Genomic DNA, 20,950 nt, shown 5'->3' with positions numbered 1-20,950 from the left:
AAGTAAGGGGGCAGCTACTTGGGACAGAGATGAGGAGAAATTTCTTTACTCAGAGGGTTGTGAATCTTTGGAATTCTCTACCCCAGAGGGCTATGGAAGCTGAGTCATTGAGTATGTTGAAATCAGAGATTGACACATTTCTAAATACAAATGATGTAAGGGGATATGAGGATAATGTGGGAAAAAGGCATTGAAGTGGATGATCAGCCATGATCATATTGAATGGCGGGGCAGGCTCGCTGGGCTGAAGGGCCTACTCCTGCTCCAATGTTCCTATGAATCACCTACATGCAGTGCAGACATGAATTTGGGTTGGGAGCAGTGCAAACATGGATGCAAAATCAATTGGAGTGCCAGGAGGTATGCTTCTCCCCACTTAAATTTACTGTATTTGTTATGCTTAGGAACAAAATATTTTGTCCTAATAGTTCAACAGAAATCACAAAGGGAGACCAAATTACCTTGAGTTAATGCCCTAGGTGTATGCATTGTATATGTCTGCTGGCGCTATGTCTTAGTTTCCCAATATTCTTGCTCTTGCAAATTAATTGGAAATAAATTTGCTTAGTTCCTTTAGCTTGTATGAAACTGGATTAACATCTTGATATTTCCATTTTTTGAACAGCCAAAGACATTGTGAGAATTCTAACTAGGTTACTATAAACAACTTAACCATAATCCGACTTAAATGGTAGTCTTGGGCTAAGCTGCTTTCTGCTCTTGGAAGAGTAAAAAGTTTCAAATTGTAAAGGACATGGTTGATTCATGAAAACTGTCATCTGTCACTTTGAGTGAGAAAATAGTGTTTCATAAGCCCGACTAATAATGACATAAACATCTTTTCAGGAAATTCAGCCTGTTGAAGAGTTCAATATTTGTTCATTGCTCGTTAGATATTTTTGTAAGACCAGTTGGAAATAGAATGCTTATAACAATATTAACTTAGTTCATGCAAAGCTTCAAAGTGTAGACAGAAAGGTCTCACGTGAACTTCACTGTAATGAAGGTGAAGACATACAGAATTTATTTAATTGACCTTTATTAAACTATCAGAAGTTGGTTAAAACATGGATAGATTGCTTAAAGTGATCTTTAATACAATGTTAACAAAGGTCACGCTCAATGTAGTCTTGATTTTGACCTTCATGTTGATAATTAGAAATGTAACATCAAGGGTTTTCTGTCCCTGGCAGCTATCGTCCCTTTTTTTCATTCCTGGTTGTTTTTATAGTACTGATTTAAACTGAAAGATGTCAAAAATAGTTTGGTGCCCAGTATTAATATGATTCTGTAAAGTGCAGAGTAAGGTAGTTGGGAGTCAATTGAGTTAACTCATACCAGCTGGATTTTTGTAGTAAACCTTACTTTTTGTTTGCATGTTTTGGCTCATATTCCATAGTAAAAATTGATTTTAAAATAGCTATTTAATATGAATTTGTGTGTCAAATTCAAGTCTTAGATTTCCATAATTGCTGTATCATTAGTAAATAATGCGAAGTCATTTTTAAATTGCGTTCTTTGGAGGATTTGTCTTTGTTTTATTTCTTTACAATTTCTGCCTGACCTTGGGTCAAAGTGAACTAATTAAAATGTGATTAAGAACCAAACTTAATTGAAGTCATCTATATTTCTATTCATTTAATTTAAATAAAGTATTGTCATATTTCCCATAAAAGTATATTGTAATCATTGTATGAAAATTATTTTTCCTTTTTGTTTTCAGTTATTTTTCTTGGCTTCCATCATTCTCTTCAAATGGGAGAAATTGAGTTTAAAAAACTGGTTGCTTTATGATACCTCACCAACGGCAACCAATCACTTATGAACACTAAATGCCAGTGTCAATAAACCACAGGGACCATTCCAGCCTAGTCCAATCCTGTAAGAAGGGGCAAGTCATGGCTCTTGTGACTTGAGGTCCTCTTTTTTCCAAAGACTAGAAGCAGGCCTCTGACAAAAATATGTGCAGCAATGTGCCCTTTTCACAGTTTCCTTACGTCAAAGGGAATCTGGGATTGACCCCTTTCATTTGACTGGGAGTGGGGAGTTTGATTGGGGTGAAGTATTTTTAGTTAAGAATTTTGCAGTTTCTACATTTTGTCGACCAGGAGGTTATATATTGTAGCCTCCATCTGTAATCAGTAGACCAGAACTTCTTGGAGAACTCTGCTGCTGACAGTAGCTAGAGTAACCAACAGAATATCATCTGTGCTGTACATTGGCCTCCTTGATAGCATTATCATTTTAAACAATTCGTCTTTTCTATCTGTTTAAATGGATAAATGCTCTACCACCGATGGTGCAGCAGAGAGGAGTGCAACCTAGAGAAGTTTGCATTTTGTTTTTTAAACAACTATGCAGTTGTCTTTTGAATGAGGTTTTAGACTCTGCTTCGACATGGTTTGCAGCAGAGAATTCCAAGTTCTCAACCACATTCTGTGAAGTTTTTTTTCTAAGTTTGCCTTTAATTGTTTTTGTGATCATCATAAATTTGTGACCTTGTGTGACCCTGGAAAAATGTATTGTTTATTTTATAATCCTTCATAATTTTGAAGACCTGCATCAGGTCACCAGCAATAAAGTATTAGTGGAGCTTTATTTACAAGCTAGGAAGTGGAAAAGGTGATGCTTTTCTTCTGATGACACATGTTGCTAAACAGCACATAAAATTCGAACTATTTTAATATATACAACCGTTCTTTTCCAGGTTCACCTTGCATATTTACAATCTGGGATGTACAGTAGGCAAGCTTCTATTTCTTAGAGATCTGGCTTAGATGAAAATAGTGTATGGAGAGGGTGAATGTATGCAGAGTTTCATTGTATTTCTGCTAGTGTTTTTCTTTATAAATATAAACCTTATTTGTGTAAATGTGTCTACCTGAGTGGACTCTAAATGCAGAGACTATTCTTTCAGAATCACCTGAGAGTGATGTTGCCATGGATATAGGATCATCAGAACAACAGGAATCAGAAACTGTGTATGACTGTGTAATCTGTGGGCAAAGTGGCCCATCAACGGAGGAAAGACCAACTGGATTAGTGGTTCTGTTGCAGGCTTCATCAGGTAACCAATTTCACAAGTTTTACATTTTATTTTGCTCCTCTTGATCGATTCGTACATTTATATAGCAACGGTTGAAGATTATTTTATAGAAGTATGACATTTCTTATTGCTGTATTCCCAAGAGGTAAATTGCTATTACATGTAGCTTGTTAAACCAGAATGACACATGATTCCAAAAGAAAATCCAGCTGCGTTGCACAGAATGCTTTCTTCCCTGAAGCTGATTTCTGTTTAATGCACCCAAAGCATTGACTATGAAGGTCAGAGAACTAACATAATGACTCTGAGTGGTATGCCAAATCTAATTTCTTTAGACTTGAAAGGTTTTTCATAAAGGATACTTAACGAGGATTGCTCAATGTTAATAAAATTTTAAATAATATCCATGCCTGCAACCTCTATGTTGTTCAATAATATTCAGAACTAATGCTAAACTTATACTGCACAGTTATTTTCTCTCCCATCTTTCTTTGCTCTTGCCTGTTTACTTTTAAAAGTCCAGTCATGCTGGCCTTTGCTATAGAAAGCAGAAAACCAGTTATTGTATTAATGGAATTATGGGTGTTAAGGAGCTGGCTACCTGAATTTAATTCACTGAAATCAGCTTCCTTAATCTAATGGCAATTTGTATACCCATATTTTTGTGGGACATATATGGACTGCAGCTGTCAGAGGGAGACCAAGTCAGCATCCATCATTCATGTTTCTATAATGTGGACTGTACATCTAACTGTATGAAATTCTTAGGAATCCTGCGGCGGGTAACTCGCGTCCTGACTCCCCAAAGTCTGTCCACCATCTACATGGCACAAGTCAGGAGTGTGAAGGAATACTCTCCACTTGCCTAGACGGGTGCAGCTCCAACAACACTCCAGAAGCTCGACACCATCCAGGACAAAGCAGCCTGCTAGATTGGCATTCTCTCCACCACTGGCGCACAGTGGCAGCAGTGTGTACCATCTGTAAGATGCACTGTAACATTGCACCAAGGCTCCTTAGACAGCACCTTCCAAATCCACGACCTCTACCACCAAGAACGACAAGGGCAGCAGTTGCATGGTAACACCACCACCTGCAAGTTCCCCTCCAAGTCACACACCATCCTGACTTGGAACTATATCGCCGTTCCTTGACTGTCGCTGGGTCAAAATCCTGGAACTCCCTTCCTAACAGCACAGTGGGTTTACGTACCCCAAATGGACTGCAGCAGTTCAAGAAAGCGGCTCACCACCACCTTCTCGAGGGCAATTAGGGATGGGCAATAAATGCTCTCCTAGCCAGCAATGCCCACATCCCATGAATGAATTAAAGAAAAACTTATCTAGTTCCAAAGTTGATTATAGATATGCTCTTGGAAAGAAACAGATTTTTTTGAGGATTATTGTTGGATATTATCATTGGTTTCTGCTGAAATTGTTTGTAAAATGTTTATTTTCTTAAATTTTGTTGGTAAGTTGTAGCTGATAATCTGTTTCTACTGCGAGTTCAAGATACCCTTAGTATTCTCATTCCAACCAATATGTTGACTGCGAGGAAGGGGAAATTATAAGTCTGTGTAGGGATTCAATTCCTTGGGTGCAGCTATATAATTTGCAAATAACAAACAAAATGGTTCTTTACCCAAATATGTATGCAGTTTTTTTTTTATCGTGTTGCCTTATCTGGTTTTTAATGTTCTTTTAACAAAATGAATGTTACAGTTGCTAGTTTCTTATCCTTAATAGTTTGGTAGTTGTAGGTATGATGGAAAGGATTGAATTATACTGTGCTTGTTATACTGTATTTCCGACACTTATACATGCCAGTACTGACTTGTTAATTCATTACAGTCCTTGGGCACCGTTGTAGAAGCATTGAACCAAAGAAATTGCCAACCAGTGATGAAGAGCAGATTTACCCTGAGGATACCTGTGGAACTGCACATGATGTCAGGATCACGGATTTGCAGCAATACTTCAAAGATGTAAGTGTCATATTTGTTGCACTAAAAAAACATTGAATTTGTCCATTTTGTAAGATAACTTTGAAGGCTAAATGTCAGTTGCATTCAATTAGAATTACAGTGTAAAGTCCATAAGTTGATCTAAATTGGGTACAGTGTGAAGGTGTGAGTCTTTTCTCTCTCTGTCTCATTCCTTAACTGTCTCTCTCTTGTGTGTGTGTGTCTCTCTCTCCCCCAAGCCCTCATAGGGAAGGGGTAAAACATTGGATGAATGAGCCTTCTCTTGACACATCTCATTGTTGTTTTGCACTATGGTGTTGGCATAGGCCTGGCAACAAGACATTAATTCCTCCTGTCCTCTTCCCGCCCCCACACCAACTGTGACGTGCTATGAGAGAAAGTAAGTAGGGTCTGAATGTTGCTTTGGGTTAGAATAATAATCTTTCACTTTTGGGATACAGGTGATGGGATGAAAATCTTTTCTGTTTGGCTGTAGTTGTCCCAGGTGTGGTGAATTAGATCGGCATTAATTTAGTTTATGTGGATTCAAGTTAACATCAAAACATTCTCTGCAATTTAGCACTAACTGGCTGTTTCACTCACAGACATAACCAGAATGATGGTTAAGCTAAATAGAAATGATTAATTGATGCACTTCTGCGGTTGGGATGGAAACACTTTTTTTTTATATAGAGTGTAGAAGGATTCTATACATAACTGGTACTAAATCTCTCCCTTTTTAAAAATCTTGTTGATTACCAACTTTGCCACTCCCATCCAAAAAAAAGCAATTAAACTTTAGCAAATAGTCTATATAGTTCATTGGAGGTTAACGATCAATTTAAGAACAACTTATATTTATGAAGTGCCTTTAACATAATAAAGCGCCCCAAGGCGCTTCACAGGACCAGTATAAAATAAAATATGACACTGAGCCACATAAGGAGACATTAGATCAGATGACCAAAAGCTTGTTCAAAGAGGTCAGTTTTAAGGAATGTCTTAAAAGGAGAAAGCAAGGAAGAGAGTCGGTGAGGTTTAGGGTGGGAAATCCAGAGCTTTAAGGCCTGGGCAACTGAAGGCACGGCCACCAATGGTTGAGCAACTAAAATCGGGGATGCACAAGATCCAGAATTAGAGGAGTGTAGATATCTCGGAGGATTGTGGGGCTGGAGGAGATTATAGAGATAGGGAAGGACGAGGTCGCGGAGGGATTTAAAAACCAGGATGAGCATTTGAAAATAAAGACATCACTTGATCGGGAGCCAATGTAGGTCATGAGCGCAGGGGTGATAGATGAACAGGACTTGGTGTGAGTGAAGACACGTGCAGAGTTTTGGATGACCTCAAGTTTACAGAGGATAGAATGTGGGAGACCAGCCAGGAGTGCATTGGATGGTTGCGTCTAGAGGTAACTAAGGTATGAATAAGGGTTTCAGCAGCAGTTGAACTGAGATAGGGGAGAAGTCGGACAATGTTACGGAGGTGGAAATAGGCAGTCTTAATGACGTGTGTATGAGGCCAGAAGCTCATCTCAGGGTCAAACGTGACACCAAGGTTGTGAACAGACTGTTGCCAGGGAGGGGGATGGAGTTGGTAGCTTAGAAATGGAGTTTTGGAGCAGGGACTGAAGACAATAGCTTCAGTCTTCCCAATATTTAATGGAATTGTCATTTAGTAGAATGATTTCTACTGTGCAATCACCCACCTATCCAGTGGACCATTTTCTGTAGTGATTTTTTAAATTGCAAGCTGTCTGGATTGAGTGAGTACTGATGAAAAATTAAAGTTCGAAGTAACTATCTATAGATGCCTAAAAAACTGGTCAAGCAAACACAACTAAGAGATCTTCCAAATTTAAAAAAAAGGATAAATTGTTTGACTTCTACATTCAGAATTTCATTGCCCTATTACAAATGACAATCCATAATAGAGCTCATCCCCAAAAAATATATAAACATTTGTGAACAGTTGAATCGGTGTTAATCCCTTCGTGGCCTTACCCCTCCCTATCTCTATAATCCCCTCCAGCCCCACAATCCTCTGAGATATCTACGCTTCTCTAATTCTGGATCTTGTGCATCCCTGATTTTAATTGTTCCGCCATTGATGGCTGTGCCTTCAGTTGCCTGGGCCCTAAAGCTCTGGATTTCCCTTATATTGTTTTGGATTTTAAAAAAAGTTTTGTTCTCAGCAGATGGACGGAATGATCTCTAGATGGCAGCATCGTAACAAAGTTGCAACCTTGGTGTATTTTCCATTGTGTATGATTGGATCTTTTTTTACGATGTGATTTTAAATGTAAAAGGTTTCACGAATTCCATAAATAAGCAGATCCATATAAACTACAAAATGAAAATTTTACCATTTCCTTACTGTAAATGTCTTGTGAATCTTCTTGGCCATAGTATGGTGTAATCTAGCATTCATTGGACTGAATTTTATGAGCCCTCCGATGGCGGGGGGTGGTATAATGCATGCAGGAGAGGCCCACACGACCTCTGATGGCGAGAAGGCCCTGCCTCATTTTACTGGTGGCAGCGAGGCTTCGGTGTGGTCCCCCTGCCGCTAGGCAGCGGGGCCTTCATTTGCCTATGCAAACTTATTCAAAAAAATGTTAATTAACTTGCCTGGACTGGGCGGATGTCACACGCTGGTATTGCAGCCGGTGACCAGAAGTCCCCTGCCTTCCAAGCCCCTTTTGGGGATTCAAGGCGAGACACTGGTAAGGAGAGGGGAGGAGAGAAATTATCAGGGCAGGGTGGGCGGGGAAAACTTTTTATTGGCTGTGGGGATGGTGGGAAGGGGCAAATGTGACCAGGTTGGGGTAGGTGGGGGGGAAGTTCGGGTTGGGAATGAAATAAATTGTTGACGTACAGGCCAATAAAAAAAAAACATGGGGGGGGGGGGGGTGGGGGGAGTGGGTTGAGAAAAGGCTTCCAGCTTTTAATTACTTTTTTAAAGATAATTCACAAAAATGTACCTTTAAAAATTCACTTTGTTCCTAAGGGCTTGAAGTCCTTTCAAAATGGCACCTGCACAGTGGTGCCGGACGCCATTGCCAGGAGCAGAGGGGCTGCCCCCTCTATGTCATAGGGGGTGGCCGTTCCGCCCCCACGCAAAATATCACGGGGACTCAATGGCGGTGCATCCGCACCTGAAGGCCGCTGACTTCAAAGTGTGCCGCCACGATGCGTGGCATGCGAATAAAAGTCAGCCCGTTGTCAGGATAACTGAATTCCTTTTGCTTCCACATTGCATTGAAAATAAATTATTTTGTTGAAGTGTAAAATAAAACTTGATGCATTGCTTTTGTTTATAATTCCTCTTTATTTAGAGTTCTTGCCTGCAGTCAGTCTCCATAGGTTGGGAAGGTGGTGTGTATGTTCAGACCTGTGGGCACACTTTACATATTGACTGTCATAAGTCTTACATGGAATCATTGCGGGTGAGTTAACAACTGAAATGCTTTCATCAAAGCTCGGTGAATCGTGTTTCTGCAATATAAAATTTTAAACAAAAGAGAAATTTCAAAATACCAAAACCAATAAAGATATAATTTTCTCATTTTCTTCAAACAGAACTTTTTGGTGAATGATACTTCTGGGGCTGTTTTGTATTGGTGAAGTGTTGGGCAGTATCTTTTTTAGTGGAATTTAGTTTTTTTTTAATACAAAGTGATTCCTGACCATGCTGGCCGCCACTGACGTCATCAGGCTGCGCCGCGGTGCGCACATGCGCAGGCGGGCTCCTGGTCTCTGCGCATGTGCGGCGTTCCGGCTTGCCAGGACTGGTTAGCGCATGCGCCGATGATGCCATCGCGTGACGTGTGCATCTTCGCTCCGCTCCCCGCCCCCCCCCCCCCCCCGTCCCTCGCTGCTCTGGCCAGCCACTCTGCTCCGCTCCCTGCCTTCCCCGGCACCCCGCCTGCTCCGCTCCGCTCTTCCACCTAGCGGTAGCGTTGTCAGCAGATGCAGCCTTTTTTATATGGCATTTTGGAAAGAACAAAAGTCTGTTAAAAAAAAAAATGCATCCTACGAATACAACAGTCATCCAGTGGGTGGGAGTACCCAAGAGGTACATCCCCCTTTTTAAAAAAAAAAGTAATCTACCACACTGGTATCTTGGCCAGATGTTTTTCCCCTGTCACAAAGGGCTTGTTTGCGCCACACATAATTTTTGCCTCTCAGCAACAACTGAAGTCTTTCTGGTTGTTTAAGGCCATAAGTAAAGCATCTTATCGTTAGTTTTAAAGCTGTAATTTACTGAATAATATGTTTTAGCCATTTCTTTTACAGAAATTTTGTGAAACATTTTGAAATGTTCTTCATTAAATACAAAGTTCTGCTTTTCAAGTCAGATGCCACAACTCCAATTGTGATACTTTCCTTCTTTCCACTCTTTTCTCTTGAAGCAGATGTATATGCACAGTTGTGATTCCACAAACACTGGCAACCTGAGCATCTTGCCCAAGTCTAATAATAGAAGGGAATCTAAAACTAAATCAAGGAGAGGAACTTACTGGATTCAAAATAATGTTTTAAACATTAAAAAATGGGAATGGAGAAAATAATGGGACATAGAGTAGATGAATCTCCAGGAGTTAATGGTTTTCACCAAAAGAACTAATCGAAGTAGGTGAGGAAATTGCAGAAACATTAGACATAATCTCTTAAAGCTCGTTTGAGTTGGAAACTTTACCATTAGATTAGAAATTTTCTAGTGTCACAGGTATTTAAGGAGGACAGGAGAGAGAAATCAGGTAACTATTGGCCTGCCAGTTTAATACTGGTTGTGGGGAAGCTACTTAGAATCTGTCATTAGGGATAGAATGACTGAGCACTTGAACAAGTATGAACTGATCAGAGAGCCAACATGGCTTTAAGGGTAAATTACGTTAGACTAATTTGATTAGAGTTTTTGAGGCGATCACTAATGTAGATAAGGAAGTGTCAATGGGTGTTTTTTTTAATAATCATCCAGAAGGCATTCAATATGGTTCCACACAAGAAATTACTGGCAAAAATGGGAATTCAGAATTGGAGGTAGCCTTTTGACTTGGGTTAGAATGGGTTGGAAGGTATGCGACTGAGTGTGGATAAAGGGTTAATACGCTTACTGGCAGGATGTGACAAGTGCTTTTTCCCAGGGATTTGTTGTGGGACCTCAATTTGTTACCATATTTGTTAATGACTTGTATGAAGGAATTGAGGGTAGTTTTTCCAATGTTGCAGGTTACGCAAAGTTAAGAAGGACAGTAAATAGAGCAAACGGGAGCAAGAAGTTACAAATAAACATAGATTAAGTGAGTTAACAAAAACAATGCCAAATGAAATTCAGTGTAAGGAACTGTAAGGTTTGGACCGAAGAAAGGTAAATCAGTGTATTTCTAAAAGGTGTGAAACTAAGAACTGCAGAGGAACAATTGGATTTGGAAGTCCAAGTACATAATTGTTAAAAGTAGACGGTTGCAAAAAGCAATCATGAAGGCTGATGAAATGTTGATCTATTTCTCAAGGAGGCTGGAATGCATAGGAAGGAGAGATATGCTTCATTTATATAGAGCCTTCGTCAGATCCCATCTAGAGTACTATGTTCAATTTTGGGCACTGCATCTCAGAAGGATATATAGGTCTTGGAGGGGGTGCAGTGCAGATTCACCGGAATAATATCAGGGCTTAAAGGATTAAATTATAACGATAGGTTGCATAAACTTTTCTTGTATTCCCTTGAGTGTAGGAGACTGGGGGATGATCTGATTGAGGTAATTAAAATGTTAAAACAGTTTGATAGAGTGGATACAGCAAAATTATTTTTTCTGGTGGGGAATCGCGAACAAGTGAATGTGTTATGAAAAATAGGTAGTCGGCATTTGGGAAACTCTTTTCCATAAAGGCTGTACTTGTGTTAGGACAATTGGAACTTTCAAGACAGAGATATTTTTGGTCGGTAAAGGTATCCAGGGATATGAATCAAAGCTGGGTAAATGGATTTGAGGTGCAGATCAGCTGTGACCTGATTGACCCATTCAGGCTCGATTGGCTGACTTGCCTACTCTGATCCTGTGTACCTTGTACTGTTCAAATGTACAGATTCATGGTTAATTGTTAAATGAAAATGCTGGCTGACTTTCCCTTATTTCCTAGCCCAGGATATGGGAAAAATTATAGTACTTCACAACTGTCGCACCAAGCACAGCACAAAAAGGGAACCAAACCCTTTACCTTTCTAATCTATGTAGCCAAGTATTGTTTGAACAGCAGGATTTACCTGTCTAGTTTTGTCATAACTTAATGAACAGAAACTGGTTATCATGCTAAATTTTTTTTTTGTTCCTGGGGTGTGGGCGTCGCTGGCTATGCCAGCATTTCTTGCCCATCCCTAATTGCCCTTGAGAAGGTGGTGGTGAGCTGCCTTCTTGGACCACTGCAGTTCTTCGGGTCATAGTCATTTACGGCACAGGAGGCCATTTGGCCCATCGAGTCCATACCGGCTCTCCAAGGAGCTATGCAGCCAGTCCCAGGCTCGATTCCCATAGCCCTGCAAGTCTGTTTCTCTCAGGTGGCCATCCAACTTCCTCTTGAAGGTATCCACTTCCACCACCCCTGTGGGCAGCGAGTTCCAGGTCATTATGAGTCACTGCGTCAAAAAGTGCTTCCTCATATTCTCCCTGCATCTTTTGCCCAAAACTTACAATCTGTGTCTCCTAGTCCAAGTACTGTTTGTTAATGAGAATAGTTTTTCCTTGTCTAACTTATCTAAGCCTGTCATAATCTTGGTACACCCACAGTCCTGTTAGGAAGGGAGTTCCAGGGTTTGACCCACTGACAGTGAAGGAACGGCGATATAGTTCCAAGTCAGGATGGTGTGTGACTTGGAGGGGAACTTACAGATGGTGGTGTTCCCATGCATCTGCTGGCCTTGTCCTTCCAGTTGGTAGAGTTCGTGGATTTGGAAAGTGCTGTAAGGAGCCTTAGTGAGTTGCTGTGGTGCATCTTGTAGATGGTGCACACTGCTGCCACTGTGTGTTGGTGGTGGAGGGAGTGAATGTTGAAGGTGGTGGATGGATTGCCAGTCAGGCGGTTTGCTTTGTCCTGGATGGTGTTGTGCTTCGTGAGTGTTGTTGGAGCTATACCCATCCCAGCAAATGGAGAGTATTCCATCACACTCCTGACTTGTACCTTGAAGATGGTGGAGCGGCATTGGGGAGACAGGAGGTAAGTTATTCGCCACCGAATTCCCAGCCTCTGACCTGCTCTTGTAGCCACGGCATTTGTGGCTGGTCCAGTGCAGTTTCTAGTCAATGGTAACCCCCCAGGATGATGATAGTGGAGGATTCAGCAATGGTAATGCCATTGAACGTCAATAGGAGATGGTTAGATTCTCTCTTGTTCGAGATGGTTACTCTCTCTTGTTCGAGATGCCCATTGCCTGGTACTTGTGTTGCGTGAAATTACTTACCACTTATCAGCCCAAACCTGGATGCTGTTCAGGTCTTGCTACATATGGACATGGGCTGCTTCAATATCTGAGGAGTCACAATTGGTGCTGAACATTGTGCAATATCAGCGAATATCCCCACTTCTGACCTTTATGATAGAGAGAAGGTCATTGATGAAGCAGCTGAAGATGATTGGGCCTAAGACACTACCCTGAGGAACTTCTGCAGTGATGTCCTGGAGCTCAGATGATTGACCTCCAACAAGCACAGCCATCTTCCTTTGTGCCAGGTATGACTCCACCAGCAGAGAGTTTTCCCCCTGATTGCATTGTCTCCAGTTTTGTTAGGGCTCCTTGATGAGCCACCAACTTTTTTCAGATTCTTCAGTTGAGGTGATCTTGACTGATATCTAGTAACAGAAAACCCAGCTTTCTGATAGAGAGAGCTAGGCCAACAAAAAACATGATCCCAGGTCCAAAAGGACGGGAGGGCCTCAGCAATGAGTTGTACCTCTAACAAATCCCACAAGGTTGCTTTATGCTGGAAAACATTAGTCACCTCACCAAGTTAGCACATTTAAGAGGCAATTAGAACTTGAACAATTCAATGTTGGAAGCGTTTTCTCTTTTCCATTCACTTTGTCCTCCCTATCTTGAATGCCATGTACTACTTACTTGAAATATCTGAGACTCCATAATAATCCTTTGGAACTCTTCCTTGCCCTACAAATGTTCAATCATAGATTGACATGTATTAGAATTTTTTTTTAGAATTAGAATTAGAATATTACAGCGCAGTACAGGCCCTTCGGCCCTCGATGTTGCGCCGATCATCTGACCTACACTATTCCATTTACATCCATATGTCTATCCAATGACCACTTAAATGCCCTTAAAGTTGGCGAGTCTACTACTGTTGCAGGCAGGGCGTTCCACGCCCCTACTACTCTCTGCGTAAAGAAACTACCTCTGACATCTGTCCTATATCTTTCACCCCTCAACTTAAAGCTATGTCCCCTCGTGTTTGCCATCCTCATCCGAGGAAAAAGACTCTCACTATCCACCCTATCTAACCCTCTGATTATCTTGTATGTCTCTATTAAGTCACCTCTCCTCCTCCTTCTCTCTAACGAAAACAACCCCAAGTCCCTCAGCCTTTCCTCGTAAGACCTTCCTTCCATACCAGGCAACATCCTAGTAAATCTCCTCTGCACCCTTTCCAAAGCTTCGACATCCTTCCTATAATGCAGTGACCAGAACTGCACGCAATACTCCAGGTGCGGCCTCACCAGAGTTTTGTACAGCTGCATCATGACCCCGTGGCTCTGAAACTCGATCCCCCTACTAATAAAGGCTAACACACCATATGCCTTCTTAACAGCCCTATTAACCTGGGTAGCAACTTTCAGGGATTTATGTACCTGGATACCAAGATCTCTCTGCTCATCTACACTACCAAGAATCTTCCCATTAGCCCAGTACTCTGCATTGCTGTTACTCCTTCCAAAGTGAATCACCTCACACTTCTCCGCATTAAACTCCATTTGCCATCTCTCAGCCCAGCTCTGCAGCCTATCTATGTCCCTCTGTACCCTACAACACCCTTCGACACTATCCACAACTCCACCGACCTTCGTGTCATCCGCAAATTTACTAACCCACCCTTCTACACCCTCATCCAGGTCGTTTATAAAAATGACAAACAGCAGTGGCCCCAAAACAGAACCTTGCGGTACACCACTAGTAACTAAACTCCAGGATGAACATTTGCCATCAACCACCACCCTCTGTCTTCTTTCAGCTAGCCAATTTCTGATCCAAAGCTCTAAATCACCTTCAACCCCATACTTGCGTATTTTCTGCAATAGCCTACCGTGGGGAACCTTATCAAACGCCTTACTGAAATCCATATACACCACATCCACGGCTTTACCCTCATCCACCTGTTTGGTCACCTTCTCGAAAAACTCAATAAGGTTTGTGAGGCACGACCTACCTTTCACAAAACCGTGCTGACTATCGCAAATGAACTTATTCTTTTCAAGATGATTATAAATCCTGTCTCTTATAACCTTTTCCAACATTTTACCCACAACCGAAGTAAGGCTCACAGGTCTATAATTACCAGGGCTGTCTCTACTCCCCTTCTTGAACAAGGGGACAACATTTGCTATCCTCCAGTCTTCCGGCACTATTCCTGTCGACAATGACGACATAAAGATCAAGGACAAAGGCTCTGCAATCTCCTCCCTGGCTTCCCAGAGAATCCTAGGATAAATCCCATCTGGCCCAGGGGACTTATCTATTTTCACTCTTTCCAAAATTGCTAACACCTCCTCCTTGTGAATCTCAATCCCATCTAGCCTAGTAGGCTGTATCTCAGTAATCTCCTCGGCAACATTTTCTTTCTCTACTGTAAATACTGACGAAAAATATTCATTTAACGCTTCCCCTATCTCCTCTGATTCCGCACACAACTTCCCACTACTATCCTTGATTGGCCCTGTTCTAACTCTTATCATTCGTTTATTCCTGATATACCTATAGAAAGCCTTAGGGTTTTCTTTGATCCTATCCGCCAATGACTTCTCGTGTCCTCTCCTTGCTCTTCTTAGCCCTCCCTTTAGATCCTTCCTGGCTAGCTTGTAACTCTCAAGCGCCCTAACTGAGCCTTCACGTCTCATCCTAACATAAGCCGCCCTCTTCCTCTTGACAAGCGCTTCAACTTCTTGAGTAAACCACGGCTCCCTTGCTCGACAACTTCCTCCCTGCCTGACAGGTACATACTTATCAAGGACACGCATTAGCTGCTCCTTGAATAAGCTCCACATTTCGTTTGTGCCCATCCCCTGCAGTTTCCTTCCCCATCCTACACATCCTAAATCTTGCCTAATGGCGTCATAATTTCCTTTCCCCCAGCTATAATTCTTGCCCTGCGGTATATACCTGTCCCTGCCCATCGCTAAGGTAAACCTAACCGAATTGTGATCACTATCGCCAAAGTGCTCACCTACATCTAAATCAAACACCTGGCCGGGTTCATTACCCAGTACCAAATCCAATGTGGCATCGCCCCTGGTTGGCCTGTCCACATACTGTGTCAGAAAACCCTCCTGCACACACTGGACAAAAACAGACCCATCTAAAGTACTCGAACTATAGTATTTCCAGTCAATATTTGGAAAGTTAAAGTCCCCCATAACCACTACCCTGTTACTCTCGCTCCTGTCGAGAATCATCTTCGCTATCCTTTCCTCTACATCTCTGGAACTATTCGGAGGTCTATAGAAAACTCCCAACAGGGTGACCTCTCCTCTCCTGTTTCTAACCTCGGCCCAGACTACCTCAGTAGACGAGTCCTCAAACGTCCTTTCTGCCGCTGTAATACTTTCCTTGATTAACAATGCCACACCCCCCCCTCTTTTACCCTCTTCTCTGTTCTTTCTGAAACATCTAAATCCCGGAACCTGCAACATCCATTCCTGCCCCTGCTCTACCCATGTCTCCGAAATGGCCACAACATCAGGATCCCAGGTACCAACCCATGCTGCAAGCTCACCCACCTTATTCCGGATGCTCCTGGCGTTGAAGTAGACACACTTTAAACCAAGTTCTTGCTTGCCAGTGCCCTCTTGCGTCCTTGTAACCTTATCCCCTACCTCACTACTCTCAACAGCCTGTACACTGGCACTGCAATTTAGGTTCCCATTCCCCTGCTGATTTAGTTTAAACCCCCCCGAAGAGCACTAACAAATCTCCCCCCCAGGATATTGGTACCCCTCTGGTTCAGGTGAAGACCATCCTGTTTGTAGAGGTCCCACCTACCCCAGAAAGAGCCCCAATTATCCAGGAAACCAAAACCCTCCCTCCTACACCATCCCTGCAGCCACGTGTTCAACTCCTCTCTCTCCCTATTCCTCTCTTCGCTAGCACGTGGCACAGGCAACAACCCAGAGATAACAACTCTGGTTGTTCTCGCTCTAAGCTTCCACCCTAGCTCCCTGAATTTCTGCCTTAAATCCCCATCTCTCTTCCTACCTATGTCGTTGGTGCCTATGTGGACCACGACTTGGGGGTGCTCCCCCTCCCCCTTAAGGATCCCAAAAACACGATCAGAGACATCACGTACCCTGGCACCTGGGAGGCAACACACCAACCGTGAGTCTCTCTCGTTCCCACAGAACCTCCTATCTGTTCCCCTAACTATGGAGTCCCCAATGACTAATGCTCTGCTCCTCTTCCCTTTTCCCTTCTGAGCAACAGGGACAGACTCTGTGCCAGAGACCTGCACCCCATTGCTTACCCCTGGTAAGTCGTCCCCCCCAACAGTATCCAAAACGGTATACCTGTTGTTGAGGGAAACGGCCACAGGGGATCCCTGCACTGCCTGCTGGTTCCCTTTCCTTCCCCTGACGGTAACCCATCTACCTACTTCTTTTACCTGAGGTGTGACTGCCTCCCTATAACTCCTGTCAATAATCCCCTCCGCCTCCCGAATGATCCGAAGTTCATCCAGCTCCAGCTCCAGTTCCCTAACGCGGTCTGCGAGGAGCTGGAGTTGGGTGCACTTCCCGCAGATGCAGTCAGCAGGGACACTCTTGGCGACCCCTACCTCCCACATTCTGCAGGAGGAACATACAACTGCCTTTACCTCCATTCCCACTATTCTAGATTCCCAATAAACCTACTGAAAAACCAAACGAAAAAAAAAAGTCAAAACTTGTTCGCTTAGCAATCCTACGGACTGAAGTTTTAAATAAAAAGCTTACCTTATCAACACCCTAGAGTCCTTTTTTTTTTGGTTAGAGGAGGAGGGTGGGTGGGAGACACTACACGTGTAGTGTCTCGGGTACTGCCACTGCCCAAATAAATAGTTTTCCCCTACCCAGCAGTCCCCGGTCCTCCGAAACAAAAAAGGGATTAACTTGTAACTTACTGAAATTGACCGCTCAGCTGAAAGTCCGCTCCGCACCCCGTTCTATCAAGGCTGCTCCTCGCAAAAGACAAAGATTTTAAAACTGCCCAAATAAATAGTTTTCCCCTACCCAGCAGTCCCCGGTCCTCCGAAACAAAAAAGGGATTAACTTGTAACTTACTGAAATTGACCGCTCAGCTGAAAGTCCGCTCCGCACCCCATTCTATCAAGGCTGCTCCTCGCAAAAGACAAAGATTTTAAAACTGCCCAAATAAATAGTTTTCCCCTACTCAGCAGTCCCCGGTCCTCCGAAACAAAAAAGGGATTAACTTGTAACTTACTGAAATTGACCGCTCAGCTGAAAGTCCGCTCCGCACCCCGTTCTATCAAGGCTGCTCCTCGCAAAAGACAAAGATTTTAAAACTGCCCAAATAAATAGTTTTCCCCTACCCAGCAGTCCCCGGTCCTCCGAAACAAAAAAGGGATTAACTTGTAACTTACTGAAATTGACCGCTCAGCTGAAAGTCCGCTCCGCACCCCGTTCTATCAAGGCTGCTCCTCGCAAAAAAAAAGAAAAAAAAAAAAAGAAGTAAGTTGCCTTTATATTGTCCACTTTTTCCTTAAAGTACACAACAGCTTACAACGAAAAGAGACTTATGTGCCACTATCGTCACGCCAAAGCTTTCGCTAAAAAAAATCAGCCAGTCACTTCAGATCCTCTTGCCACTGAGGAAGAACTAAGGATTAGTATAAAACTAGGATGCAAAGGATATAATTTTAGGCACCGAGGGGAGACGTAGTTCAATTTTAAAAAAAAACTAAGAAGGAACACAGATTGGTTTTCATTAAAAAAATTTTTTATCGCAAGTGGGTGGGTGGAATGCCTACAAAAAGTAGCAGTAGAATATTTTCCAAATCAGAGTCTTTGTAGTCGTGGAGGAGAACTCATTCTTTTCGGTGAAGTTGTTCCCGATGATGCATCTGCAACTGCCTGTCAGCTGGCAGTGGATCCTTCTGCGCAAACTCCTAAAAGCCTTCCCTCAGTTACCTGGTTATGCGACTGCCCTTTCTTAACTTCCTATTCCAGTCCATCAATGTGGAGTCCTTTTTGCAGATCAAAAGTATGCAGCCTGCAGCAAATGACTATTGTGCAAAACACCCCGGTTGTACTGTACCACAGCGATCCCCCACCTCTATCAGTACACCTTCAGAATCCCTATACTCTTAATTAATCATGTACCACGTGGCATCATTAACTTTATATGGTGCAAAGCAGAGGTGTAGAGAACTTGTGTAAAAATAAAAGAACCATAGAAGCTGGATGGTTTTCAGATTACACTGCAGCTGGACATTGAGTGAAACTCTTTCCTGTCCAAAAGATGAGATTCTCAAATGGAGCATGCATAGTAATGCAGGTGTGGTTAATTGCACTTTGTGCCTGGGCAAATCCTGCCATTCAGTAAAAGTTCACCCTCATGCTGTTGTGCCAGCTCGAATGGAAAGGTGATAAACTGTGCAGCTTGAGTAAACAATGCATCTGCCATCTGCTTAATATATTGGGGGACAGTTGAACTGGCTTTCAGGTGTTGTCTCTGCAACTTGAAAAGAGCCCATTGTATGGCAGTTGAGTACCGTAGTAACTTTTACTGACGCTGGCAGTGCCTTACTGGTGGAGGTGGTTTTTGGTCCAGGGCAAGCAGGTGGCATGTCGCCTCCACAAGCCTCAGAACAGAAGTATACCTTTTTGATGCTTTGTGTGTTTGAGAGATGACATGGGTACTTGTGATTGGGTGCCAGTTGCCTTTGGTGCCTGATGAGCCTGCTTGCCTGAGTTATATTGCACAGTTCTTCCTCTTCAAAGCACAGATACAAGAATCTTTAATAATAAAGCCATTATGGAATATTCTTTACAGCTGAAGATCTCATTAAAAATCGCTATCAGTAACTGTAGTATTGAAGCTAATAAGCTGGAGAGTGAAAAGGCACCCAAAAAGTTCTTCAGCAGTGAAGTTTGACCAAACACAATATCCTGAGAAAAATAGACTTTTTAAAACTACTTCTGCCTATCTGATACCGCCTAACAACCAGCAATGCCTTTTCTACATAGATTGATGCTTTCGTTTGAAAGAGCCTCAGGCGATAGGGAAGATTAAACTTGAGACGTCAGAATCTAATGATCTCATTTACTTGCTGCAGATTGCCTGTATTGTGAATCAAGGAGAATTGTGACGGCCATTTTTACAGCTGGGGATTCAGTTCTAGATATACCCACCCTTTTTCTTCCATCGTCTTCCCTGAAAAGGAGTAATTCATGGATGAAAAATCCAGGGCTAACAGTCTGCCATTTAATATTAAATACGCATAATGTTGGCCAAAGACTCTTGCATTAGTGAAGTGGCGGTTTTGCATAGGCTGGAAACCAACCAGTTCCCCACCGCTCTGAGATACTTGGACAAAAGAGGTTTGTGAAGCAATGACACTTGTTTTGAGGTTATCTATGAATAATAGGAAGATTCCAGAAGATTGGAAATGGGCAATTCTAGTTCCCACGGAAGTGTAATAGGCCAGAAAGTGACACTGAGCCAAAGGAGCGATATTGGGGTTAATAAAGGTGATTAAAAGCTTAATCAAAAGGTGTCTTTTGTAACTTGTTCCAGTGCTATGGCAGGGACAACATTCTGATTGGAGAGATTCAAACTTGCTTTGCTGGAAAGAGGAGAATGGATTTGCTTGGGGGGAGGGCAGTGGGGTGCGGGTGGTGGGGTACAGGTAAGGGCAACAACAATTTAAGGAGTTTGGAAGGCAGGAGAGTTTAGAGATGGAATGGTAGTGTACAAAGCCAGGGAGTCGATGGTGGTCTTTTTTGAGAAGGTGGGTCACGGCAGTGGGGTTTAAGATTAGGGATCCATTTACAACATTGATTTGCATAGGGGCTAGATAGGGAAGTCCGGTGCTTAGCTGTTCAGTAAGAATGGCGCTGAGAGAATAGAAGGTATCTCTCCTGGACAAGATGTCTTTGGAGAGAGGAGATAAGGGAATTGGTAGAAAAAGACGTGGGTTCGGCACTGGGATGGTGGGAACTATGAGAATAGTTTAGTTTGGTTGGCAAGGGAAAGGGAGGATGTGGGACAGGCAGTTGAATGGATAGTCTTGAACTTTGTCACAAAGGTGTCCATGGGGTCATCATTACTGGAGATGAGATAAGAGGAGGGGGATTTAAGATTATGGAATAGATGGTTTTAAAACTGATGAAAGCTGGGAATCTATGAGGCACTGTGGGCCATCAGCAGCAGAATTGTATTCTATCGCAATCCATAACCTCATGGCCTGGCATATCCCTTACCCTACCATTACCATCAAATGCAGTGACTCACCCTGGTTCAATGAGGGCTGCAAAAGAGCATGGCAGGAGCAGGCATAATTGAAAATGAGGTGTCAACCTGCTGAAGCTACGACACAGGACTGCACGCATGCTAAACAGTGGAAGAAGCATGCTATAGACTAAGCTAAGCGATCCCATAAACTAATGGATCAGATCAAAGCTCTGAAGTCCTGCCACATACAGTAGCAAATGATGGGTAGCAAC

At 42.7% G+C, this 20,950-nt stretch overlaps 1 protein-coding gene across 8 annotated transcripts in view; it reads left to right on the top strand.

The window, feature by feature from the left end:
• The window catches only part of ubr3 (ubiquitin protein ligase E3 component n-recognin 3), a 416,754-nt gene that overhangs the window by 216,489 nt on the left and 179,315 nt on the right, over positions 1-20,950 (top strand). For all 8 annotated transcript variants that reach the window (XM_068035371.1, XM_068035370.1, XM_068035368.1 and 5 more), the window contains 3 exons: positions 2,918-3,067; positions 4,897-5,030; positions 8,347-8,457. In XM_068035371.1, coding sequence (XP_067891472.1) covers positions 2,918-3,067; positions 4,897-5,030; positions 8,347-8,457 — 395 coding nt within the window. The remainder of the gene's footprint in view (positions 1-2,917; positions 3,068-4,896; positions 5,031-8,346; positions 8,458-20,950) is intronic.

The sequence above is a fragment of the Heterodontus francisci genome, chromosome 7, assembly GCF_036365525.1.
Source record: "Heterodontus francisci isolate sHetFra1 chromosome 7, sHetFra1.hap1, whole genome shotgun sequence".
In the NCBI taxonomy this organism is placed as follows: Eukaryota; Metazoa; Chordata; class Chondrichthyes; order Heterodontiformes; family Heterodontidae; genus Heterodontus; species Heterodontus francisci.
This window is presented reverse-complemented; position numbering and strand designations above follow the sequence as displayed.